Source organism: Oncorhynchus mykiss, chromosome 16, assembly GCF_057628025.1.
Source record: "Oncorhynchus mykiss isolate SJ-2025 chromosome 16, ASM5762802v1, whole genome shotgun sequence".
Taxonomy (NCBI): domain Eukaryota; kingdom Metazoa; phylum Chordata; class Actinopteri; order Salmoniformes; family Salmonidae; genus Oncorhynchus; species Oncorhynchus mykiss.
The window spans coordinates 11,586,283-11,607,294 of record NC_143037.1 but is presented as its reverse complement, the minus strand read 5'-3'; the positions used below and the strand labels follow the sequence as shown (position 1 = coordinate 11,607,294).

Genomic DNA, 21,012 nt, shown 5'->3' with positions numbered 1-21,012 from the left:
TAGCCTAACTGGTTAAATAAAGGTGACATCTTTAAAAAATAAAACATTTTTAAGAAGCAGCGCTTAAAACAACTGGGTACTCGGGCTTCTTTCTGACCTGTATATTACAGTTGTCTTGAAAGCACAAAAATGCCCAAATATCCTATTTTATTTGTCACATGCGCTGAATACAAACAACCCTTACACTGAAATGCTTATACAAGCCCTTAACCAACAATACAGTTGAAAAAAAATAAACGTAAAAAATATATATAAATAAAAGTAACAAATAATTAAAGAGCAGCGGTAAAATAACTACAGCGAGGCTATCTACAGGGGTTACCGGTACAGAGTCAATGTGCGGGGGGCACCGGTTAGTCGAGGTAATATGTACATTTCCGAAGTTTTTTCAAAGTCAGAGATTTCCGAGTTCCGGAGTTGGAAGTTGTTTTGAACGCGACATTTATATTCACTTTGCAGAGATATGATTGGGTCGTTGTAGATTCAAGCCAATCACTGTGCACTATTATTTTCAGCGTCAAACCAATCAGACGGCAGATATTTTTGGCCGCACATCAACGTTATCTTATAGCGCATCATCAACATGGAGCCCTCAGGTAGCTTGCTAAATTATTTCACCCTCGCATAAACATACTAGCGATTGGGAGTACATGGATATTATTTAGTAAATATTAACGTAACTGTTTACATTTCAAAAGGGGTTTGTTAACTAGTAAACACAGACTGTAATGTTAGCTAACTGTTCTACTAGCAAAGTAGCTAACCAGCTAGCTAACAAGCGATAGCTAGTTTGTGATGTTTGCTTTGCTAGCCAGTCTGAAAATTAACGAGTTTGTGACTGTTTGCATTTCAAATGCATGCATTTATGTGTTAGCTGTACGCTAGTTATTGCCTATCAGCATGATGTTGTAGCTAATTAGCTAGCTGGTTGGGTATGATGATGATGATGAAGATATCACAGCTTGAACAATGATCCAGATGTTTCACCGGATGTATAAATCTTAAGCATCCGGTTGGCGTTTCCACATGGTGATGAAAGGAAGCCCAGTGGCCGGCAGTGGGAGGAGATGGAGTGAGATGGATTTTGGCTGACATTCAGATAATTTTCTCATCAATTAAACATTAGATATCATTACAGTTTTCTGTTACGAACAGAGTTGACAAAGTTTTGTACACTTTACCAACGTTTTTTTTTTAAAAGTGCGATGTTTAGTAGTGTAAGGGCGAATTGAGTTATTGCGCACGTCACAGGGTAGGCGTTCCATAACGGAAATATGCAAATAATTCTAGAATGCGCCCATAAGATCTCACTGGCTAGTGCTTGGGTCTGCCCACCCCCTTGCTTGTTCTACCTACTATGATTAATTTGCTCTCATTGGAAACGACAGGCTGTGATCTACCTTGTATTAGTTATAAAAATCTTTGATATGTCTGGACTGTCACAGACAGCAGGAGGAGAAATAAAAGGATGCCGCTTTCAAAACAACTGGGAACTGGGAAATCTCAGACTTCAGTGCTTTCAAAAAAAAAAAAAAACGGGCTTTGACTGGGAAAAATTGATTTGAACGGTCATCCTACTCAGAATTCAAACTCTGGAGCTCTGGCCTTTTTCTGGAGAGCTGACTTTCTGACCTGAAGATCAGACTTCATAATTTGACATGGAGTTGTTTTGAAAGCGGCACGTGAACTTGGAAAAAATGAGGTCAAACCATGACATCAGTCATCTTCAGGTCGGAAAGTCAGTTCTAGAAAGATGCCAGAGTTTCTGACTTGGGAGACTTCAAAAACAATTTCACCAGTCAGAGCTCATTCCCCCCCAGTTCCCAGTTGTTTTGAATGCTCGTAAGTCTGGGATTTCAGAGTTCCCAGTTGTTTTGAATGCGGCAGGGGAGTGTGTGGGAGGGAAGGTGGTGATTAGGTGTGTGCATTGACTTGCAACGCTTCCATCGTTCTAGGAACCCACAAGGGTTGCACATTTACATTTTAGCTGTGCACTGCCAATAACACACCTGACCTGACAAACTAGTATCAACTAATTATCCAGTCCTTGATTGGCTGATTTAATGTGTTAGTACTGGACAATAATGAAATGTGTACACATCTCCAAGACCAGGATTGATAAGAAACCCTGCTTTGCTGGTGACTAAGGACTTCTCTAATTGAATTGCAGGGAACAGAACCCCTGAGGGGAAGGATATGATCCATCTGGCCAAGAAGGCAGAGAAATATGCAGGTATGTACATTGTCTGAAGCATGAATTTAAGGTTGCCATATTAATCAGACTTTTATACCAATGCTTGATGTAAAGTCTGAAACTTATTCCTGCAAAATTGTCAAAGTTTTCCTTAGAAGCCAAAATGTTGAATAAAATTACATTTGAACTTACTCTACCAGTTGTCTGAGCGGTTAGTCCTTCAACCACTCGAAATATGATACAAATGTCCACAGGGAATAATTGCTAACCCAACTTTTTTAGAGAGCCGGTAGGTATATGGTTCTCTCGGCTTGTATTTTTGTGACTAGAGAAAAGGCAGATCATTTAGCATGAACTTGGAGGTGCTGGTTAACAAACGTATGAATACTGCAATTTGAAACAAATTGCAAAGTACATGTCAGAAAACAACACAGTTACTGTGGATTTAAATGCTTTTACTTCCCTCCAAACTGCCAGGGACTTCCCAGGCCTCGACTCCAGTTGTGGTCGTGACCCAATCTCAAACATCAGTCGGTGTCCCCAAGAAGCGCATCTACGTAGTACCCATGCCCCGGCGGGCTCCTAAAGAGCCACAAATCCAGATTCTGACTCCCACTGCAGATGCAACCCAAACCCGGACTCCAGTCCCATCCACAAAACGCATCTTTATTGTATCCCAACCTTTCTCTGCTGGGGGCTCGACGCAAACCCAGGTACCAGGCACTAGGAAACACATCTATGTACTAGCTCAGCCCAAGAATGCTGCTGGGGTCAGAACCCAACCCCAAACTACAGCCAGGATCACAACTCAACCCCAAACTACAGCCAGGATCACAATTCCACCCCAAACTATAGCTGGGAAAATAGGCCCACTTAAAGTGCCAGGACAGTCCCAGATCAAGACTCCAACTGGGGCCACAGTTCAATCCCAGATTGTAGCCAGTGTCAAAGCCCAAGTCCAGCCTGCAGTAGGGAGAATAGACCCTCCTAATGCTCCAAGGCAGACTAGGAAGATGGTTCACTTCCAACCCAAGCCTCTGACAGCCAGGGATGCAGCCCCAACCAAGGCTGATGCCCAGACTCAGACCCCTACTGTCGTGGCAGAGGTGGTCTCTATGCTGCAACACGGAGATGTGAGACCTGCACCGCAGCCATACCTGGTCCACAAAGAAGAGGTAATAGTAAATATCATGTACTGAACAAAAATATAAACGCAACATTCAACAATTTCAACGACTTAGGCCTCCCAAATGGTGCAGTGGTCTAAGGCACTGCAGCGCCGTGCTTGAGGCGTCACTACAGACCGGGTTCGATCCCGGGCTGTGTTGCAGCTGGCCGCCACCGGGGGACCCATAAGTTGGCACACAATTGGCCCAGCGTTGTCCGGGTTAGGGGAGGGTCTGGCCTGCGCTCTAGCGACTCCTGTGTCGGACCAGCCGCATGCACGCTGACACAGTCGGCAGTTGTACGGTGTTCCCTGGCTTCCGGGTTAAGCGAGTATTGTGTCAAGAAGCAGTGTGGCTTGGCAGGGTCGTGTTTCAGAGGAGACATGACTCTGGACCTTCGACCTCTTCCAAGTCCATATGAGAGTTGCAGCGATGGGACAAGACTGCAACTACCAATTGATATTACGAAATTGGGGAGAGAAATGGCAAAAAAAGTTTTTATAAATTTACAGTTCATGTAAGGAAATCAGTCCATTGAAATAAATTGATTAGGCCCTAATCCATGGATTTCACATAGGGGGCTCAGCCATGGATGGGCCTGGGAGGACATATGCCCACCCACTGGGGAGCTAGGCCCAGCCAATCAGAATAGGATTTTCCACACAAAAGGGCTTTATTACATACAGAAATACTCCTCAGTTTCATCAGCTGACCTGGTGGCTGGTCTCAGACGATCCTGCAGGTGAAGAAGCTGGATGTGGAGGTCCTGGGCTCCACACGTGGCTCCACATATATGGTTGTGAGGCCTGTTGGACGTACTGCCAAATTCTCTAAAACGGTATTGGAGGCAGCGTATGGTAGAGAAATTAACATTACATTCTCAGTACAACAGCTCTGGTGGACATTCCTGCAGTCAGCATGCCAATTGCACGCTCCCTCAAAACTTGAGATATCTGTGGTATTGTGCGACAAAACTGCATAGAGTGGCCTTTTTGTTGTCCCCAGCACAAGGCGCACCTGTGTAATGATCATACTGTTTAATCAGTTTCTTGATATGCCACACCTGTCAGGTGGATGGATTATCTTGGCAAAGAAGAAATTTAGCTTTTTGTGCGTATGGAACATTTCTGGGATCTTTTATTTCGGCTCATGAAATATGGGACCAACACTTTACATGTTGTGTTTTATATTTTTGTTCAGTATATATTGTTTTCATTTAATTTAAAGGTACACTTTGGGATCTGGGACTGTTCAATGGTCATTGAAATTATTGATTTGATAGGTGCTGAGGAGGATGGGTGCGCCAGAGAAGATGTCAGTGAGAACGTTGCTGATGTACACTGGGAAGAACCCTGCAGACCGAGACAGCAAGAACAGATTGGTGAAAAACCTGATTAAGGCTGGAATCCCCCCCGTCGAGATCCCTGCCTATATCACCAGTGCCTTCTCCAGGCTCACCGAGGGTAAGAGAGGGAGAGAGAGATTTTCTCCAGGTGACACAAGAACGCTGGGTAGTGGCATGTCCCTAGCTACCTAAAACGATTACCTCAACTTCTGTAACGTGTGTGTGTGTTCCTTCAGGCGACACCACAATGCTGTGTAGTGACATGAAGTCCCTAGCTATCAAACACCTCAACTTCACCAATATGGCCGAGCAGCTCATAGAGGAGACCAACCCTGTGCAGCACTGGTCCAAGATCATCGATACCAAGTAAGCTCTCATAGACGTATACCTTATGTTGGGTCCAAGGTTATCCATTCATCAATGCCAGTTACTACTGGTATTTCAAAGCATCTTAACTTCTGAATATGTTCCATAGATAGGGAAATGATGTATCTGTCATCGTTTAATCTTTTCCTATTTGTCAGTTTGTTAATTAGTCCCCTCACTCCTCCCCCACCCCTCTCAGAGCCCAGCTAGAGGAGATGAGACTGTGTTTCAGGGACCCAGCTAACAGTCGTCTGATGGACAACGTGACCCACGGTATGAGCACGGGCGTGATGGACGCCACCTTCGACATCATCTCTACCCTCATTGACTACCAGGTGCAGCTAATCGCCTGTCTAGTGAACACCATGCCTTCACACCAAACTCCCACTGTCAAAACTAGGCCTTCTCCGGCCCTTCAGACGTCCGTGTCCCTCGTCACCCCCCCTGTTATTACCAATCCGACACCCCTGGGCCCATTCGCCTCCCAACCCCCCTTGAAACGTCTCTATGTGATAGCCCAGCCCCACAACAAGCCCCTGCGGTGCTGCCAAGAGACCCAGAACGAGACCCAGACAGACACCCAGCTCCCTACGGAACCACTGAAACATCAGAAGGGTCGAGGCGTCCAGCGTGGCCCCAGGGGATCTTACAGGAAGAGAGCCGCTTCAGGGGCCTCAGACAGGAAACAGGAAGCGGCTCAGGAGAAGGGGAGGGGTAAGAAGGTTAAGCTAAACCCCTCCCCACACGTTGCCACGGATACCGAGGAAGAGGGGAATGCAAAGATGGCCAAAAAGAGAACTCCTGGCAACACAGAAGGAAACTCTGCAGCTGGATGTACACAAACGAATTGAAAAGTTACAGAATGTGTAGCTGCAAACTCCAGCAGAAAGGAAACCCCAACAGTTGCGGCAACAGAAACATAGCCTCGTTCCAGAAACAGTTTCTGGCTCCTACACTTGTGTAGGCCTAGATATGAGGGGATTGGATAGGTGAAAGCAATTGGATAGGTATAGCAAATCAAATTTGATTTGTCACATGCGCCGAATACAACAGGTGTAGTAGACCTTACCTTGAAATGCTTACTTACAGGCCCTTAACCAACAATGCAGTTCAAGAAAGAGTTAAGAAAATATTTACAAAATAAACAAAAAAATGTCATGTAACAATAAAATAACAATAACAATGCTATATACAGGGGGTACCAGCACTGGGTCAATGTGCGGGGGTACAGGTTAGTCGAGGGGGGGGGGGTTCAATGTAAATAGTCCGGTTGGTCATTTGGTTAATTGGTCAGCAGTCTTATTGCTTGGGGTAGAAGCTGTTACGGAGCCTTTTGGACCTAGACTTGGTGCTCCGGTACGGCTTGCTGTGTGGTAGCAGAGAGAACAGTCTATGACTTGGGAGACTGGAGTCTTTGACAATTTTTTGGGGCCTTCCTCTGACACCGCCTCGTATTGAGGTCCTGAATAGCAGGAAGCTTGGCCCCAGTGATGCACTGGGCCGTACATACTACCCTCTGTAGCGCCTTACGGTTGGATGCCAAGCAGTTGCCATGCCAGGCGGTGATGCAACCGGTCAGGATGCTCTCGATGGTGCAGCTCTAGGACTTTTTGAGGATAATGGGACCCATGCCAAGTATATTCAGTCTCCTGAGGGGGAAAAGGTGTTGTCGTGCCCTCTTCATGACTGTCTTGGTGTGTTTGGACCATGATAGTTTGCCAGTGATGTAGACACCAAGGGACTTCAAACTCTCGACCTGCTCCACTACGGCCCTGTCGATGTGAATGGGGGTGTGTTCGGCCATTATTTTCCTATAGTCCACGATCAGCTCCTTTTTGTCTTGATCATGTTGAAGTAGAGGTTGTTGTCCTGGCACTACACTGCCAGGTCTCTGATCTCCCTATAGGCTGTCTCATCGTTGTCGGTGATCAGGCCTACCACTGTTGTGTCGTCAGCAAACTTAATGATAGTGTTGGAGTCGTGCTTGGTCACGCAGTCGTGGGTGAACATGGAGTACAGGAGGGACTGAGCACGCACCCCGTGTTGAGGATCAGTGTGGTAATGTGTTGTTGTCCAGGATCCAGTTGCAGAGGGAGGTGTTTAGTCCCAGGGTCCTCAGCTTAGTGATGAGCTTTGTGGGCACTATGGTGTTGAACGCTGAGCTGTAGTCAATGAACAGCATTCTCACAGGAGTTAATTTTGTCAGGTGGGAAACGGCAGTGTGGAGTGCTATTGAGATTGCGTCATCTGTGGATCTGTTGGGGTGGTATGCGAATTGGAGTGGATCTAGGGTTTACAGGATTATGGTGTTGATGTGAGCCATGACCAGACTTTCCAAGCACTTCATGGCTACCGACGTGAGTGCTACAGGGCAGTAGTCATTTAGGCAGGTTACCTTCGCTTTCTTGGAGACCGGGACTATGCTGGTCTGCTTGAAACATGCAGGTATTACAGACCTGGTCAGGGAGAGGTTGAAAATGTCAGTGAAAACACTTGCCAGTTGGTCCGCGCATACTCTTGAGTACACGTCCTGGTAATATGTGAATGTTGTCCTGTCTTAAAGATCTTGCTCACTCACATCAGCTACGGAGAGTGTGATCACACAGTTGTCTGGAACAGCTGGTGCTCTCATGCATGCTTCAGTGTTGCTTGCCTCGAAGCGAGCATGTGGTGTACCGCAGGGCAGCTCTCTAGGCCCTCCACTCTTTTCTATTTTTACCAATGACCTGCCACTGGCATTAAACAAAGCATGTGTGTCCATGTATGCTGATGATTCAACTGTATGCGCATCAGCAACCACAGCTAATGAAGTCACTGAAACCCTTAACAAAGAGTTGCAGTCTGTTTTGGAATGGGTGTCCAGTAATAAACTGGTCCTGAACATCTCTAAAACTAAGAGCATTGTATTTGGTACAAATAACTCCTTAAGTGCTAGACCTCAGCTGAATCTGGTATTGAATGGTGTGGCTGTTGAACAAGTTTAGGAGACTAAATTACGTGCCGTTACCTTAGATTGTAAACTGTCATGGTCAAAAAATATAGATTCAATGGTTGTAAAGATGGGGAGAGGTCTAGTCGTAATAAAGATGCTAGGGCTGAAATACTATGCATGCCAGTCTCTCTTGGTTAAGAGTTGAGGAGAGACTGACTGCATCACTTCTTATTTTTATAAGAAACATTAATGTGTTGAAATCCCAAATTGTTTGCATTGTCAACTTACACATCGCTCTGACACACACACACTTATCCCACCAGGTCTTTTCACAGTCCCCAAATCCAGAACAAATTCAAGAAAACATCCAATATTATATAGAGCCCTTATTGCATGGAACTTCCTTCCATCTTATATTGCTCAAATAAATAGCAAACCTGGTTTAAAAACAGATGAAGTGACACCTCATGGCACATCTTCTCTCCCTTATTTGACCTAGATAGTTTGTGTGTATGCATTGATATGTAGGCTACGTGTGCCTTTAAAAAATATGTATGTAGTTCTGTCCTTGAGCTGCTGTTTTCTATTGATGTTCTGTATTGTGTCATTCTGTATTATGTTTCATGTTGAACCCCAGGAAGAGTAGCTGCTGCTTTTGCAAAAGATAATGGGGATTCTAATAAAATACTAATGACCAAATAAAAGGCCTTTAGCTCGTCTGGTAGGCTCGCGTCACTGGGCAGCTTGTGGCTGGGTTTCCCTTTGTAGTCCGTGATAGTTTGCAAGCCCTGCTACGTCCGACGAGCGTCAGAGCCGGTGTAGTAGGATTCATTCTTAGTTCTGTATTGACGCTTTGCCTATTTTTTTATAATTTGTCTGATGGCATAGCAGGATTTCTTATAAGCGTCTGGATAAGTGTCCCGCTCCTTAAAAGTGGCAGCTCTAGCCTTTAGCTCGGTGCGGATGTTGCCTGTAATCCATGGCTTCTGGTTGGCATATGTACGTATGGTCACTGTGAGGACGATGTCGTCGATGCACTTATTGATGAAGCCAGTCACTGAGGTGGTATACCCCTCAATACCATTGGATGAATCCCCGAAAGTTTTCCAGTCTGTGCTAGCAAAACAGTCTTGTGGCGTCTGCGTCATCTGACCACTTCTGTATTGATTGAGTCACTGGTAATTCCTGCTTTAGTTTTTGCTTGTAAGCAGGAATCAGGAGAATAGAATTATGAGATTTGCCAAATGGAGGGCGAGGGAGAGCTTTGTATGCATCTCTGTGTGTGATCATAGATCACTCTTTCCTGCTGTCCTCACTGCTTGCAGTAGGGGGCAGTTATTCGCCCGTAGAGTGTTTCCACCATTTTAACGTAAACTGGGTGGGGATTCTTATGGGTTGGGAGCGATCAGACAATGATCAGAGTATTATTAGCCTTAACCTTTTTTTCAAAACACAAAATAATAAGGACATTTTAAATGGTTTGAGCAAGGTGCTGTGCAGAACCACTGATCTACAAATCATCCTGCATTCTAAAGAACTACCCAGTAAGAAATCCTCACGTACAAGGATTAGCAAAACACCTTGCTCATTCAGCCGAATGTAAATCTGCCAAGTCAACCAAGCCAAGGGCCTATAAAGCCCCATAAAACTGGCGGTCAAACAGGGAAATGGTTCCAATCCTTTTTCCACCATTCGTTTTTCCCAAAGGGGATTTTAAAAACGCCTAGAATAAGGGCTGTGTTTCATGTAGGCTTACTCTGGCGTGGCGTTTTGATAACCATGCAAATCTCTTTTGGACAAGGTTTACTTTTATCAATATATTCGGCTCTGATTCGAAAGTGCTAATTAACATCAAAGTAGACATCATGCAAGACTATAAATCCCTGCAAGGTCCCTCATGTCATCTCTAGCTGACACCTTTGCTAACAGGTATTGTGTCATTTTAGACTTTGCCCAAGACAGTTCAGAATTGTCCATTTAAAGAAATGTTACCAATTTATTCATTACAACATTTAGCTAACTTTAGATAGTTAATCCAGAGATTCTTAATTTTGCAGAGATTTGGCAGCCTCGTCCAAATCATCATGGCATTTGTAGTTCTTTATGATAGCCACATTAACAGCTAATCAGCATTTCATTTGATGAAATACAGGCAAATATATTGATAAAAGTCACCTTGATAAAAGGAATCTTAAGTGTAAAATCCCATAGAAGAATGAAGGGTAGAAAACCTGTATGACCGCTAGGTTATATGGATATGTTTACTGTGGTAATGAATTGTCTGCCAACACAGCGGGTGAAAGGGAGGGAGGAACCGAGGGAGCTTTGCAGGGAATTAGGATTTACTCTGTATTAGCGTAGAGGAGGAGGAGGAGGGAGGGAGAGAAAGAAAAACGCCTGAAAGAGCGGGAGTACGGAATATGTAACATAAAAGGCAAGAAGGAAATAAATGGATTCGGGGCTTGCTGAGCGTATCATAGAGGAGGGAAGAGAGACGAGGTAGAAAGAAAGGAGAAGACGGTGTCTGAAACAGCAACAGACAGATGTTCCAGAAAGCTGGCGAAGAGATACGGATAAGATATAGGGGGAGTGCAGAGGTGTGTAGAAAACATTGTCTGGTTGACAGACGGTTTGAGAAACAACTGCAACAAAAAGGCCGGATGGGAGTCTATACTGACACATATGCACGCATACACACCCACAACACACACATGGATAGACTGCGGCCGACCAGTGACTCCGGTCGACTACTGCCAGTGGTACCCAAAGGTGAGTGTTGAGTAGAATTGCGTTTTTTTTTTTTAAGTTTGGTGTGTGAAGATAGACACTACGCTGCGTTGGACTGAGCCACACACTAAACATACTATTGAGCACTGAGCATTACACCACGGATATTGCTTCATTTGATATGGACACTAGCATGGCACCAGTGTGTACAGCGCGCCACAGGAGGGGATTACTATGCGACCTGACACAGCTGCTGTTGCTATGTACCTTACACTTCTATATCAGTACATTATAAACTGGGTGGTTCGAGCCCTGCTGATTGGCTGACAGGCGTGGTATATAGCACAGGTATGACTAAACGTTTATTTGTTTTACTGCTAAATTACGTTGGTAACCAGTGACACCTCGGGGGTTTGTGGTATTTTGCCAATATACCACGGCTAAGAGCTGTTGCACAACGAAAAGCGGAGTGACCCTTAGCCGTGGCCTAATGCCTTATGCCACAACCCTCGTGCCTTATATCTTAATTATACACTGACATAGTCACTTAGGTTTACACTACTCTGTAGGGTACGTGTTGTATGTGTCCCAGGCTGGGATCTGAACCCGTGTCCCCAATGGGAGAAACCAACGTCTTGACCGTTAAACCTCCTGGGCTGAAGGTGAAACTGATTTTGTTCGTGGACAGGGGTACCTCATCACGAGGCCGACTCATGTCTGCTACGTTTGCTTGTGGTGTCTATAGCGCTGTCATGTATATGTGGTACAATGTTATTCATTTCAAATCGGTACTTGAGGTGGGATGAAAACGATGCCAGAGCTCACCATAATTTTACTGTACCAGGGTTCATATTGAAGGGTCTTGACCCCAGGTCTCCCAGCCCACAGCCAAACGTATTAACCAATGCTGTACTATGGTTATAGGGAGATCGTAACAAGCGAACTGGTACAGTAACTATTCATATTCAATCATCTCTCTCTCTCATCCTCTCAGACCCTCTCACTAATGCATTAGATGCCATTGTGGTCAGTACTGATCTCATCGAGGATGAACTCCGACCTCACCTGGAAACAGTACTTACTGTCATACAGGAAAAACGTGAGTCACACACACACACCTCTGACCACAGCAAAGAGGACACAACCTGCCAACGAAACCAAAAATTACACAAAAAGGTGGCCTTTCCTTCAAGGGAGAACTTCGATTTTGTCTATTCTCCAAAAATATATTATTTACAGTAGCCAAGCTATTGTTAAAAAGGATGGAAGGAAGGGGTTTCCATTAGTTACCACAGCCACAAAGTCAAAATATCGTAGAAATTCATGAACACCAAAATGAGCTTTTTGGTCTTATTTTAGGTTAGGGTTAGCAGTGTGTTTTTCAGTTTACGGTTAAGGATAGGTTTAAAATCACATTTTAAGAAGAGACATTTGTGGTAACAAGTGAGGAACAAGAGAGAGAAGGAAGGAAGGGGTTGAGAGCGGGAGAGTTGGATGCGTGACCAATTGGACAAACAGTCGCTAAGCCGTTTGTGTCTGAGGGAGAGAGAGGGAGGGAGGGAGAAAGAGAGACGAAATGGGAGGGCGAAAAGGTCACAGGGTTGATTAACCTGCCTGGATTAAACTCACACACACGTAAACAAACCATACACAATGTACATAAACTCAGCAAAAAAAGAAACGTCCTCTCACTGTCAACTGCAGATTTTTTTCAGCAAACTTAACATGTGTAAATATTTGTATGAACTTAACAAGATTCAACAACTGAGACATAAACTGAACAAGTTCCACCGACATGTGACTAACAGAAATGGAATAATGTGTCCCTGAACAAAGGTGGGGTCAAAAGTAACAGTCCGTATCTCGTGTGGCCACCAGCTGCATTAAGTACAGCAGTGCATCTCCTGACCGTTCCAGAAGTGCATGTTCATTAATTGTTTATGGTTCATTGAACAAGCATGGGAAACAGTGTTTAAACCCTTTACAATGAGGATCTGTGAAGTTATTTGGATTTTTACAAATTATCTTTGAAAGACAGGGTCCTGAAAAGGGGATGTTTCTTTTTTTGCTGAGTTTACATGGCACACACATTATTCATAAAACAGTTTAGCTTCCGTCCCTCTCCTCGCTTCTACCTGGGCTCGAACCAGGGACCCTCTGCACACATCGACAACAGCCACCCTCGAAGCATCCTTACCCATCGCTCCACAAAAGCCTCGGCCCTTGCAGAGCTAGGAGAACACCTACTTCAAGGTCTCAGAGCGAGTGACGTCACCAATTGAAACGCTATTAGCGCGAACCCCGCTAACTAGCTAGCCATTTCACATCGGTTACACTCACACAGTCACGCACACACAGTATTCACATGCATGCCTGGATGGCTTGTAGGTAAATGGAGGGAGAATACAGTAAAGAGTGTATATTGCGCTTGTTAATATGATGCTGTGCATTTAATCTCTCTTTGTGTGTGTGGTGTGTAGAGCGTGGGGCTGCGGAACAGGTGGCAGTGAGTGGTGTATTACCTACTCTGGCTCAAGCCCTTAGGAGGAGAGGACCGCTTACTTTAATGACTGCTAAACTGGTGTCAGAACTGGCCAGAGAAAGTAAGTCTCTCTCTCTCTCTGCCTCTCTCTGCCTCTCTCTCTCTCTGCCTCTCTCTGCCTCTCTCTCTCTCTCTCTGCCTCTCTCTCTCTCTGCCTCTCTCTGCCTCTCTCTCTCTCTCTCTCTCTGCCTCTCTCTGCCTCTCTCTGCCTCTCTCTCTCTCTCTCTCTGCCTCTCTCTCTCTCTCTGCCTCTCTCTCCCTCTCTCTCTCTCTCTCCCTCTCTCTGCCTCTCTCTGCCTCTCTCTCTCTCTGCCTCTCTCCCTCTCTCTCTCTCTCTCTCCCTCTCTCTCCCTCTCTCTCCCTCTCTCTGCCTCTCTCTCTCTCTCTCCCTCTCTCTCCCTCTCTCTGCCTCTCTCTCTCCCTCTCTCTGCCTCTCATGGTTGTCATTCACTGCGTCTTTCTCCATCAGCGGTGATCAGGGAGAGGTGTGGGGAGACAGGGGTGTCATCTGCTCTGCTGTCTGTGCTGGTCTCCAGGGATCAGGAGCTGCTGATACACGCTGGCCGCGCTATCGCTCGTATCTGCTACGAGAGCCGTGAGTCATCGCTAACCTCTGACCCCTAACCCTCGACCACAGCCTTATATCTAACGCTTCAAGTCTAAGCCCTTAACCTAACCTTTCTTACACATATTTCTCTCTCTCTCAGGGTGTCAACAGGAGCAGTTGTTGCGTTTGGGGGCGGTCCCTAGGCTGGTTGGAATCCTGCTGGGTTTTAAAAGCAACCAGGCTCTGGAGGGTGTGTGTCTTGTGGCCCTGTGTAACCTAGGTGACATGGGAGAGGGGTGGGAGGATGGAGGTATATCGTGGGAGAGAGGCGTGTCACTATGTCCCGAGGAGTCTGTATTTCGTGGCGTGACTTCTCACTCCTGCGGCTTTGGCTCCATGGTTACAGTCGTCAGACTGACCCAGTGGTCGCCCGGGCAACACACCGTCAGCATCGAGGTGTTATCCCGTTACTCCATCGGGTTCTGGACAATGCATAACAACCGCCGGACAGTGCGACGTTCACCACTCTCTCACTTGGGAACGTGTCCTAGGTTCTACAAAGCCATCAAGTACTCCGTTCAGAACATTCCCAACAGTAGGAGCCTCAAGTCACTGATCTTCCACACCTTCCTTTGAGAGGGGGATGGACTACAAACATGGCAGCATATTATGGACTACAAACATGGCAGTATATCATGGTTTACAAACAACGCACCATATTATGAACTAAAAACATTTTTCATTGACTATGAATATGGTATTCTATCAATGACAAACAGGAGAACTCATTCACACCTTAGAGAGGAACGGACTACAAACATGGCATTTTATGGACTACAAACAGGTTGACTCTGAAAGTCACTACAGATACATCAGGACTGCAGACAGAAACCGAGATGACTGTGGGTGTTGGGGTTCTGGATGTACCTTACCCAATTAGAAATAAATCGGAGTTCAATTTCTTTTCAAAATTGACGTTAAAGATTCAAACCTATTTCTTTATTTTGTTTTTAAGAAATTCTAAAATAATTTGACAACCCTGCTTTGTACGCTTTTAAATGATATCAAACTCAACTGTTTACCTTTTTTTCAGTCAGTGATGAAGACACGTGTCATGGTATGGTGGGGTGTGCAAATGGGTCAACTTTGGGAACCTCTATCTTTTGAAAGTTTTGGCATTCAGGTCCAAGATGTCCCTTTTTGACCACTTCTTAAATGGGAAAACATGTTTGACAAATGTTGCTTAATCAAAAGTGATGCTGTCAAAAAGTGATTCAATTCAAATGGATTTACCCCCCCACACACACACACTACTAGGTCCGTATAGCGGCCGATAGGTTTGTTCATAACATTCATTATACACAATACAATCTTAGACTGAACTTCTTACTGTGTAGCTCTTTCTCTCTATCTCTGGGTTTTGTATCATACACAATGTTTAAAATGTCAGAACAGTAGTTTTCTCATAAAAAAAATTGCATATTCAAGAACCGGTGACACTTGTAATTTCTGCTGTGCCATATAAAACCATGTTTTTGACAATTCGTTAGCCAATTTTACTACTCCACAAGTATTTCAACCGAATTCTGCATAATTTTAACCTGTTGACCGTTAACGTTAAGTGGATGGCCATATAAAACACATGTATGTTCATGTAGGCCATGAACAGTACCTAGTAATGCCTTACACTGTTAGAAAGCTCAGATTGTGCTTTTTTTTTATTAGCTATTCATTATTTTTTGATTTTATGCATTTAAAAAAACGGAAATGGTTCCAATGTTTTTTCCGCCATTCATTTTTCACATTGTGAATAAATAAAGTATAATTCATTGTGTGTTTGGTGTAGGTGTTCCTTGGCATGACGTTTTAATAGCCGTGTAATTCTCTCTCGGACAAGGTGAGTTTTATCAATAAATTCGCCTCAATTTACTCTCAAAAATTTGCAATGCTAATTATTGATGAACGTTACCTTGTCAGAGAGATTTGCGTGGTTATCGAAACGTCATGCCAGGGTATTCCTACACGAAACAGACATTTGAAGTAGTTATAACATCCCAGATGGAACAATTGGAACAATTTCTGGGTTTTATGACTCATACTGTGACACTCAACAGTAAATAGTATGAACAATAGTAAATTGTAGATTTTATTTTCACATTTCATATGCTATGAACAACCTATTATTTAAAAATGGCAAAATAGGGCTAAACACGTTTTTAGATAATCTACATATTCTCACAATTTTACAACTAACATGCTGTAAGATTTCAGCTGAATTATTACTGTAAGAATTTTTAGATTTAATGGTCAGGGAAAATCTAACTCATTTCCTGGTGCAATAATCATCAAATTCGTTCTCTTCCCCCCTTGGGTTTCCACTAGATAGCACAGCCACAAAGCCAGAATTGGCTATATCGTTAAAACTGACAATTGTTTAATTTTTAATTTAAGTAATGCTGATGACAATTTTTTTGTTTTTTTAATTTCACCTTTATTTAACCAGGTAGGCCAGTTGAGAACAAGTTCTCATTTACAACTGCGACCTGGTCAAGATAAAGCAGAGCAGTGCGACAAAAACAACACAGAGTTACACATGGGATAGACAAACGTACAGTTAATAACACTGGAGTGATAGATGTGCAGATGATGATGTGAAAGTAGAGATACTGGGGTGAAAAAGAGCAAAAAAATGACAATATGGGGATGCGGTAGTTGGGTGGGCTATTTACAGATGGGCTGTGTATGTAACCGATGTGAAATGGCTAGCTAGTTAGCGGGGTGCGCGCTAATAGCGCTTCAATTGGTGACATCACTCACTCTGAGACCTTGAAGTAGTTGTTCCCCTTGCTCTGCAAGGGCTGCGGCTTTTGTGGAGCGATGGGTAACGAGGTGTGCAGAGGGTCCCTGGTTCGAGGCGAGGAGAGGGACAGAATATGTACAGGTGCAGTGCTCGGTAAGCTGCTCTGACAGCTGATGCTTATAGTTAGTGAGGGAGATATTAGTCTCCAGCTTCAGTGACTTTTGCAATCCGTTCCAGTCATTGGCAGTAGAGAACTGGAAGGAAAGACGGACAAAGGAGGTGTTGGCTTTGGGGATGACCAGTGAACTATACCTGCTGGAGCGTGTGCTGCTGGTGGTTGTTGCTATGGTGACCAGTGAGCTGAGATAAGGCGGGGCTTTACCTAGCACAGGCTTATAGATGAACTGGAGCCAGTGGGTTTGGCGACAGATATGTAGTGAGGGCCAGCCAACGAGCTTTTGGGGCGGCAGGAAGCCTAGTGGTTAGAGTGTTAGACAAAAAAACAAAAGGTTGCAAGATCAAATCCCCGAGCTGACAAGGTAAAAATCTATTGTTCTGCCCCTCAACAAGGCAGTTAACCCACTATTCCTAGGCTGTCATTGAAAATAAGAATTTGTTCTTACCTGACTTGCCTAATTAAATAAATGTAACATAAATACAGGTCTCAGTGGTGGGTAGTATATGGGGCTTTAGTGACAAAAAGGATGGCACTGTGATAGATAGACTACATCCAATTTGCTGAGTAGGGTGTTGGAGGCTATTTTGTTAATGACATCGCCGAAGTCGAGGATCGGTAGGATAGTCAGTTTTACGTGGGCATGTTTGGCAGCATGAATGAAGGAGGCTTTGTTGCGAAATAGGAAGCCGATTCTAGATTTAATTTTGGATTGGAGATGCTTAATGTGAGTCTGGAAGGAGAGTTTACAGTCTAACAAGACACCTAGGTAATTGTAGTTGTCCACATATTCTAAGCCAGAACCGTCCAGAGTGGTGATGCTAGTCGTGCGGGCGGGTGCAAGCAGCGATTGGTTGAAGAGATGGTGAGGAAAGCACTTTTAAAGAACAACCAGGCATCCTCTACTGATGGGATGAGGTCAATATCCTTCCAGGTTGATTAGAAAGGCCTGCTCGCTGAAGTGTTTTAGGGAGCATTTAACAGTGATGAGGGGTGGTCACGGACCCATTACGGACGCAGGCAATCTAGCTTAGATTGTAGGATGGCTGGGGTGTTAAGCATATCCCAGTTTAGGTCACCTAACAGTACGAACTCTGAAGATAGATGGGGGGCAATCAATTCACATATAGTGTCCAGGGCACAGCTGGGGGCTGAGGAGGGTCAATAACAAGTGGAAATAGTGACAGACTTATTTCTGGAAAGGTGGATTTTTAAAAGTAGAAGCTCGAACTGTTTGGGTACAGACCTGGATAGTAAGACAGAACTCTGCAGGCTATCTCTGCAGTAGATTGCAACTCCGCCCCCTTTGACAGTTCTTTCTTGACGGAAAATGTTGTAGCTGGGGATGGAGATTTCAGAATTTTTGGTGGCCTTCCTAAGCCAGGATTCATACAAGGCTAGGACATCAGGGTTGGCGGAATGTGCTAAAGCAGTGAATAAACTAAAAATAAACTTAGGGAGGAGGCTTCTGATGTTAACATGCATGAAACCAAGGCTTTTACGGTTACAGAAGTCAACAAATGAGAGCGCTTAGGGAATAGGTGTAGAACTGGGGGCTACAGGGCTTGGAATAACCTCTACATTACCAGAGGAACGGAGGAGTAGGATAAGGGTATGGCTAAAGGCTATCAGAACTGGTCGTCTAGTGCATTGGGAATAGAGAATAAAAGGAGCAGATTTCTGGGTGTGGTAGAATAGATTCAGGGCATAATATACAGACAGGGGTATGGTAGGAAGTGAGTCCAGTGGAGTTAAACCTAGGCATTGAGTGACGATGGGAGGGGTTGCGTTTCTGGAGGCACCAGTTAAGCCAGGTGAGGTCTCCGCATTTGTGGGGGGTGGGACAAAAGAGCTATCTTAGGCATGTTGAGCAGTAGACAATACATATAGACATTAGAGATAGGCATAAAGCAATCATGGGTGTTTGTCGGGAGAGCTCAGACAACAACGGGTAAATGGCGATGATGGAGCACCTTGCCATAAGGAAAAAGTCTCAAAAAAATCTCAAAGTAAAATAATGGAATTAAGAAATAAAAAAAAGATTATGTTCATGTTCATGTTGCTATAAAAGGAAGCTATAGAATTACATTTATTAATGTCTACATTCATTTTTGACATGTTTATTATATTACAGACACCTTAATGCAGACTTTTAAATTATATTATATGAGCAAAACAGTACAATAAAAAAATACAATTTTTTGTGTAATAATGTTAATGTTAATGTTAATGTTAATAATGTTACAGTGACTACTACAACAACAACAAAAAACACTTAAATATATTTAATTTTGTCTTGAAACATTTCATTAAAATACTATAGAATGCCATTCATTCCAATGGAGGACTGTTCCTACTAGGGAGTGCCAATACGGCTGACCGATTTGACCTAACAGAAGTTGATTTATAAGAGAATTACCTTGATATGCCTGGATAAAACAATTACATTATAAACGAAAGTCCCTTAAATAGTGGACTTAATGTTTTTTTGTTTTTCTTCTGATAGGAATATTTTTCATAACAGGTGCAAGGTGTGTTACCTGCTCACATAACCTGTAGCCACTCCAGGGGAAGACTGGGATAATTCGGCCCTAGAATTTTATCCACACCAGACCACATCACTGCACACGCCGCAAACTCATTATCACCGGTGCCACTAGCTTTACAGTTGGTGGCAGCAGCCCATGATTTGTTGGACCCATATCGTGAGTTGGCTCAACATCTTATAAAGTCATTCAGAAGTTGTTTCATCTAACACGTCCAAGCAGGATATTTTGACTTACATCCGAATCCAATGATAGTCATGCATTTTGGGTTGATGTGTATAGTTGCTATATTTTACTGTCCAAATTAAGGTGACCATATTCTGGGAATTAAAATCGGATAGAAAAAAATTGTCTATCTAGTAATTTTACAATCACCCAAGTTTGGTAGCCTATGGTGTTGGATGAACTTTCTGGCCATGGGCATTGTGGTTCATGCGATGGTTTGTATTGTATTACTGATCACCACACAAGCAAACGAGTTTGGTACAGGGATCGATTTTTACATGCCAAATCTCATTGGATACAGCGTTTGATTATTGAAATACTTCAGAGTTGCTTTTTTCCTTATGAAGGCTAATCAGGGACGTCTGGACATCCTAGTCAAAATAGAACTCCAGAATTTCCAGATTTTTTTTTGTTTCAATAGAGATTAATTACATACATCTTTATGTGCACTAACTAATATCATAGGCTAATTAATTTGGGGTTCAACACCTGAGGAAGTGGAAACTAAAAAACCCGTTGCTAACTTTAAATATAATACCCACTGCCAGTAGTCATGTGGCCTTTAGGGCTATGCCCTCGCAATGGCCAGTCCACATTTCACGCGCACAACTCCATATCTCAAAGCCATATCAAATATAAAATAGTTGCTATTCAGCTGAATACTGAGAAATACAAATTATACCTACAGAAAGCTGAGACCCTCATCTCTTCGACAAGGACAAGCGGGCGAAGCTTCCAAAGCTGTGTTTTCCCGCAATGACATTTTGGAATGTTATACGATCAGACTGCATTTTTCTCTCGAGCTATGGGGGTAGAGGAGAGCTATGGGGGTAGAGGAGAGCGGCTTGCTCATCACATCAGCAGGGCCCAGCAAGGGCACAGGAGCAGGGCAGACACTTTCATTACAGGAATCATGAGGATAATGCACTTCTGTTTGACCAAATAATGGTTTTAGCCACCCAAAAAATGGGACGTTTTGAGTGAAGTCACAATGTAGAATGTGCTCTTTCTCATGTACAGTGGCTTTTGAAATTATTCATCCCCCTTAGCATTTTTCCTATTTTGTTGCCTTACAACTTGGAATTAAAATGTATTTTGGGGGGGGGGGGTTGTATCATTTGATTTACACAACATGCCTACCACTTTGAAGATGCAAAATAAGTTTTATTGTGAAACAAACAAGAAATAAGACAAAAAAAACTGAAATCTTGAGCGGGCATAACTATTCACCCCCCCAAAGTCAATACTTTGTAGAGCCACCTTTTGCAGCAATTACAGCTGCAAGTTTCTTGGGGTATGTCTTTATAAGTATGGCACATCTAGCCACTGGGATTTTTGCCCATTCTTCAAAGCAAAACTGCTCCAGCTCCTTCAAGGTGGATGGGTTCCGCTGGTGTACAGCAATCTTTAAGTGATATGCCACAGATTCTCAATTAGATTGAGGTCT

The 21,012-nt window shown here is 43.8% G+C and overlaps 2 protein-coding genes across 4 annotated transcripts; both read left to right on the top strand.

The window, feature by feature from the left end:
- Window positions 1–519: 519 nt before the first annotated feature.
- On the top strand, window positions 520–8,707 carry LOC149976547 (uncharacterized). 3 transcript variants are annotated; one of them, XM_090201881.1, is made up of 6 exons: window positions 520–596; window positions 2,171–2,233; window positions 2,672–3,369; window positions 4,643–4,823; window positions 4,942–5,071; window positions 5,271–8,707. In XM_090201881.1, the coding sequence occupies exons 1-6, from the start codon at window positions 584–586 to the stop codon at window positions 5,920–5,922; spliced, it is 1,737 nt and encodes a 578-aa protein (XP_090058007.1). In that variant the 5' UTR covers window positions 520–583; the 3' UTR covers window positions 5,923–8,707. The 3 variants fall into 3 exon arrangements, with proteins under 3 accessions (XP_090058007.1, XP_090058008.1, XP_090058009.1); XM_090201882.1 differs by having other exon boundaries at window positions 529–596; window positions 2,672–2,907; XM_090201883.1 differs by lacking the exon at window positions 2,672–3,369 and having other exon boundaries at window positions 546–596.
- Window positions 8,708–8,847: 140 nt separating this feature from the next.
- LOC110491352 (uncharacterized) lies at window positions 8,848–15,363 on the top strand. The gene is made up of 5 exons (XM_036946132.2): window positions 8,848–10,772; window positions 11,725–11,829; window positions 13,211–13,333; window positions 13,742–13,867; window positions 13,980–15,363. Exons 1-5 carry the CDS (start codon window positions 10,547–10,549, stop codon window positions 14,453–14,455), a joined length of 1,056 nt encoding a protein of 351 aa, XP_036802027.2. The 5' UTR covers window positions 8,848–10,546; the 3' UTR covers window positions 14,456–15,363.
- The last annotated feature ends 5,649 nt before the right edge of the window (window positions 15,364–21,012 follow it).

Bases quoted from the DNA above. Each gene is read 5' to 3' on its own strand.
- LOC149976547 (XM_090201881.1), top strand. The intron at 3,370-4,642 runs GTAATAGTAAAT...TTGATTTGATAG, and splicing joins ACCTGGTCCACAAAGAAGAG to GTGCTGAGGAGGATGGGTGC. The intron at 4,824-4,941 runs GTAAGAGAGGGA...GTGTTCCTTCAG, and splicing joins CTTCTCCAGGCTCACCGAGG to GCGACACCACAATGCTGTGT.
- LOC110491352 (XM_036946132.2), top strand. From the start codon at position 10,547: ATGTTCCAGAAAGCTGGCGAAGAGATACGGATAAGATATAGGGGGAGT. The intron at 11,830-13,210 runs GTGAGTCACACA...TGTGGTGTGTAG, and splicing joins TACTGTCATACAGGAAAAAC to AGCGTGGGGCTGCGGAACAG. The intron at 13,868-13,979 runs GTGAGTCATCGC...TCTCTCTCTCAG, and splicing joins TCGTATCTGCTACGAGAGCC to GGTGTCAACAGGAGCAGTTG.